At 49.9% G+C, this 4,776-nt stretch overlaps 1 protein-coding gene across 1 annotated transcript; it reads left to right on the top strand.

Annotated features, from left to right (window-relative positions):
* The first annotated feature begins 1,314 nt into the window (after nucleotides 1-1,314).
* Nucleotides 1,315-4,181, top strand: SLC25A5 (solute carrier family 25 member 5). The gene is made up of 4 exons (XM_054580341.1): nucleotides 1,315-1,513; nucleotides 2,512-2,998; nucleotides 3,251-3,391; nucleotides 3,780-4,181. Exons 1-4 carry the CDS (start codon nucleotides 1,403-1,405, stop codon nucleotides 3,935-3,937), a joined length of 897 nt encoding a protein of 298 aa, XP_054436316.1. The 5' UTR covers nucleotides 1,315-1,402; the 3' UTR covers nucleotides 3,938-4,181.
* The last annotated feature ends 595 nt before the right edge of the window (nucleotides 4,182-4,776 follow it).

Below are 4,776 nucleotides of genomic sequence, written 5' to 3'. Positions count from 1 at the left end.
AGAGTGACTATCACTTTCAAAGAATGTACTCCATCATTCTCTGAAACTGTACAGCACGGTTATTTTTGTATCCAGATGGATCACTGACTACAATCGGCTAATGAGAAACCTAGCAGCCTCTCCTGAACACAGGTCAAAAACAGCCTCCCCCCGCCCCACCCCGCAGATGAACAAAGCTGGATTCAAACTTGCTCTTCTTTAAGGCGTGATATGTGCTCTTCACGTTGGGTTGCTGGGGTTCTTGGGAGGGCTAACAAATTGTAAAGTATACTTAAAGGACCTGAAAATCTTGGAGGAACCCTAGAATTGGGTCCTTCAATGGGCAGATCTGGAGAAGGTGGGAGACGGGAGGAAAGAAGAGAGATATGCCCCCTATGTCGTCAGCATGGTTCACACAGCTTCTTAACCGGTCCTTTACAAAACTCTGAATTTGGCTTCTGGCTACAATTTCCCAGCCCCCAACGGAGTTCTTTGGACTCTTTTTTGCCAATTCCCAGCAACATCTTTGTTAAACTGCATTTGCAAACCCGGGTCTGGAGCACGTTGACAGTGTCCGAGCTCTGCTGTTCCCCAAATGTCTTCTGGCTTCACTGGCAGAACTTCAGGGCAATGCAAGCCTAGAGGGAGGAGGCACTTGTCTTGGCACAAAATTTAAGGAGGCGCCAAATAACTTAGCAATCAAAATAAATGACTTTTAATGCACAATTTTAAGAACTCAAAAGTAATGCAAAAACTCATGATGAACAAATTATCAAAATTTAATAAAGACAAGAGCCCCGCCCCCCACACTTGCAAGACCCTGCCTCACTTGCCTCATCCTAATCTCAGGCCTGGGGGCTCCAATTAAACTTAATTCACTAAAACAGACGACCAGCCAGCGGGCCGTAGTTTGCCTGCATGAAATTTTTTAAATGCTGCATTAGATATCACTTATCTTGATTACCCGGTTTTTCTTTTCTTTTTTTTTTTTTATGCTGTTCCCTTAGATTCTGCGCCTCACTCTTGTCCCGGCCCTGCTCCAGAGGTTTTTGTACAAGCACATGCTGACCTTAGGCGCCCCTCCCCGTTCCCAGGCTTCTCCTACGGTCCAGCGTCCGAATCCTGGATATTCGCTGGGGTCTCCCCTCCCTCCAATCAGATCAGCTCCCGCGGACCAGCCACCGGGTGAGGAGGGAGGCCTTGGCCAGACTCCGCGGCTCCTCCCCCACCGCGCGGCGCCGAACCACTCAGCAGTCCCGCGGCTCAGCGCACCGCCCGCCAGACCCGCCTCCGACGCCGGCCTCCGGAGCGCCGGCTCCGCGTATATATATCGGCCATTTGCTTTGCTCCGCCCTAGAGCCCTGGAGTCCCGGCCGGTTACGAACCAAATCCTGCGTTCTCCCGCTCCTTCTTTCCTTTCAACATGACAGATGCTGCTGTGTCCTTTGCCAAGGACTTCCTGGCAGGTGGAGTGGCCGCGGCCATCTCCAAGACAGCGGTAGCACCCATTGAGCGGGTCAAGCTGCTGCTGCAGGTACATCCTGGGATCAGGGAGCCGGACCAGGAAGTGGGGGAGGGGACGGGAAGGGGGTCGCGCAGAAAGCGGGACCCCAGGGATGAAGGGGGCGAACTCTTTAGATTGGTCCGTGGAAGTGGCAGCGTGGGGGCTGGGGTGGCCGCAGAGGGGGACGGAAAGGCAAACCTGAGGGAGGTGCTCTGGTGATCTGGTTATAGATCTAGGAAGGGGTCTGGAGTGGAGGGAAGTGATGAAGGCCGGGGCCTCGGCACCCCAGTGGCCGCAGACTCGGACGGGGCAGTGTGGAGTGGTTAAGCAGACTCCCCGGGCCTTAGGGTCAAGGGCAAAGCCTGAAAGCCGGCGAACACCTGGCCTTACCGGAGCCCTCAAGGTCGCGGCAAGGAGATCACAGCCTTGGGGAAGCCACGCGGCCGGCAGAGCGGCCGCGTTCCAACCCAGCCGGGCCGGAAGCCTGCGCCGGATAGCGTGTGTCGGCTGCGTCCGCCTCCGCGCAGCCGCGGGCACGTCCCTGCGGCCGGCCTGCGCCGCGTGCTCGCACGCTCTGGCTCTAGGGGGCGCACTGGGACGGCCGACGGGGAGTGGTGGCCTGCGGGTCACCTCTAGGAGAGGAGTCAGGGCGGAGCTGGAGAAAAGCATCTCTGGGAAGCCGAGGCGTGGGACCTGGTCACCAAGGTGACCGCGTACTGCATGGGACTGGCCTTAATGCCTCTGAACCTATCTTCCAGGTCTAAAGGTCAACGGTTCGCTCGAGCTTACCCACTCCGCACCCTAAAGGGTGGAGGCTTAATGCCTCTAATGATGCAGATCACCTCTTCCACCTGTGACAGATGTCACAGGGTTAGACGGGCCCAGCCTGTGCTACGGAAGGCTAGACGGGGGGGGGGGGGGGGGGGAGCAAACTTAAATCGTGTTGATTGAGATAATATATTCTCTTCCCTTCTCCCCCCTTCTCCATGGTTATAACTCTTCCTGTTGGCCTCCTTTTTGTCTGTCAGGTGCAGCATGCCAGTAAGCAAATCACCGCAGATAAGCAATACAAGGGCATTATAGACTGCGTGGTTCGTATCCCCAAGGAGCAGGGAGTTCTGTCCTTCTGGCGTGGTAACCTGGCCAATGTCATCAGATACTTCCCCACCCAGGCTCTCAACTTTGCCTTCAAAGATAAATACAAGCAGATCTTCCTGGGTGGTGTGGACAAGAGAACCCAGTTTTGGCGCTACTTTGCAGGAAATCTGGCATCAGGTGGTGCTGCTGGGGCCACCTCTTTGTGTTTTGTGTATCCTCTTGATTTTGCCCGTACCCGTCTAGCAGCTGATGTGGGCAAAGCTGGAGCTGAAAGGGAATTCAAAGGCCTCGGCGACTGCCTGATTAAGATCTACAAATCTGATGGGATCAAGGGCCTGTACCAAGGCTTTAATGTGTCTGTGCAGGGTATTATCATCTACCGAGCTGCCTACTTCGGTATCTATGACACTGCAAAGGGTAAGTTTGTTATGTGCTTTGAAGATGTGTTCTTACGAGGCAGTTTAGAAGATCATTATGCCACCCAGGTTTTCCAAGAGCCAGAGTTTTTTGTTTTTTGGGTTTTTTGTTTTGTTTTTGTTTTTGTAATTGCTAAAGGCAGCTAAGGTCATCCAGTACAACCCTTGTGACCAGATCAGATGTTGAGGGGAAGTGGGAAAGAAGTCAGTAAAACTCTGCTTTCTGGTTAAAGTGCCTCTTTCCTATTCTCAGGAATGCTTCCAGATCCCAAGAATACTCACATCTTCATCAGCTGGATGATCGCACAGTCTGTCACAGCAGTGGCTGGGTTGACTTCTTATCCATTTGACACTGTTCGACGCCGTATGATGATGCAGTCAGGGCGCAAAGGAAGTAAGTTTCCCTTAAGCAGAAGATGAAGACGTGGGCATGGAACATGGGCATAAACTAGCAGTGCCTGGCATGAAACAGCAGTCTGTTTGGACAGGATGGGGTTGATTGTGTATGCTGTACAGTTGCCTTTGAGCAGGCCCTTCAGATGCCTGTGAATGAGGGTGCTTATAAAAGGTATTAGATGTGAAGTCCAATCCAGTGGGTAGTCTACGCATCACTGTTCTCTAGTGATAGCATTAATATTTCAATATTGACCATGCTAATGTATTAATGTTGGATTTTTTAAAACTGATATTAACTCTTGGAAGTGGGGCTCTGGTTTAGTCCTGTAAAATCCTAGGACTTTTCATCAGCACTTACGTCACCAACTCCATGTCTTTCTTTGCAGCTGACATCATGTACACAGGCACACTCGACTGCTGGAGGAAAATTGCTCGTGATGAAGGAGGCAAAGCTTTTTTCAAGGGTGCATGGTCCAATGTTCTCAGAGGCATGGGTGGTGCTTTTGTGCTTGTCTTGTATGATGAAATCAAGAAGTTCACATAAATTATTTCATAGTCTTCCTCCTCCCCACCCCGTGAACAGGCATGTTGTATTATGTAACATATCTTGAGCATTCTTGACAGACTGTTGTTGGCTGTCTATTTATCAATGGCAACTATATACTGGTTGAAAATGGGAAGCAATAATATTCATCTGACCAGGTTTCTCTTAAAGCCATTTCCATGGTGATGGTGGGACTCAATTATATTTTTTATTTCAGTCACTCCTGATAACAAATTTGAAGAAATAAAAAATATCTGAAGTATAATTTTTTGTTTGTGGTTTATTTGCCTATAAAAATGTATTTAGTAGTGCTATATTTGAGTAAATGCTTCATGTTTAATAAATACTACAGTATCTCCTGTGACACGAAGAGCTTGCTTTTAAAACCAGTCTTGCCCTGGCCAGGTGGTTCAGTTGGTTGAAGCACTGTCCTCGGGCGCCAAGGTTGTGAGTTTGATCTCTGGTCAGGGCCCATGCGGGAAGCAGGTGATGAGCGTATGGACGGGTGGAGCAGTGGTGGTTTTTCTCTCCCTCTCTGAAATCAAGTAAAACTAAAAATAATAAAATCGATCTTCAGCCATTTACTTATCAAAGAATAGCTTGGTTGTATGACCCATCAACATTCCTACTACTTCACTAAAAAAATTTCAGGTCCACTGCATCCAAAACCCATTGGTCCATGGCCTGTGGAAGGTCACAGCTAAATGAGCTTTCTCCAAAAAGTGAGATGTACCTACCTTACCTAAGTCCTGTGGTTATTAATCCAGAAATAAAAACTGAACCCTGACTGGTGTGGCTCAGTTGGGCATCATCCTGCAAAGCAAAAGGTCGAAGGTTTG

The sequence above is a fragment of the Pteronotus mesoamericanus genome, unplaced genomic scaffold, assembly GCF_021234165.1.
Source record: "Pteronotus mesoamericanus isolate MK-2021 breed Mesoamerican mustached bat unplaced genomic scaffold, CSHL_Meso_final contig_57, whole genome shotgun sequence".
In the NCBI taxonomy this organism is placed as follows: domain Eukaryota; kingdom Metazoa; phylum Chordata; class Mammalia; order Chiroptera; family Mormoopidae; genus Pteronotus; species Pteronotus mesoamericanus.
The sequence above is the reverse complement of the archived record's forward strand: the minus strand, read 5'-3'. Positions and strand labels throughout refer to the sequence as shown.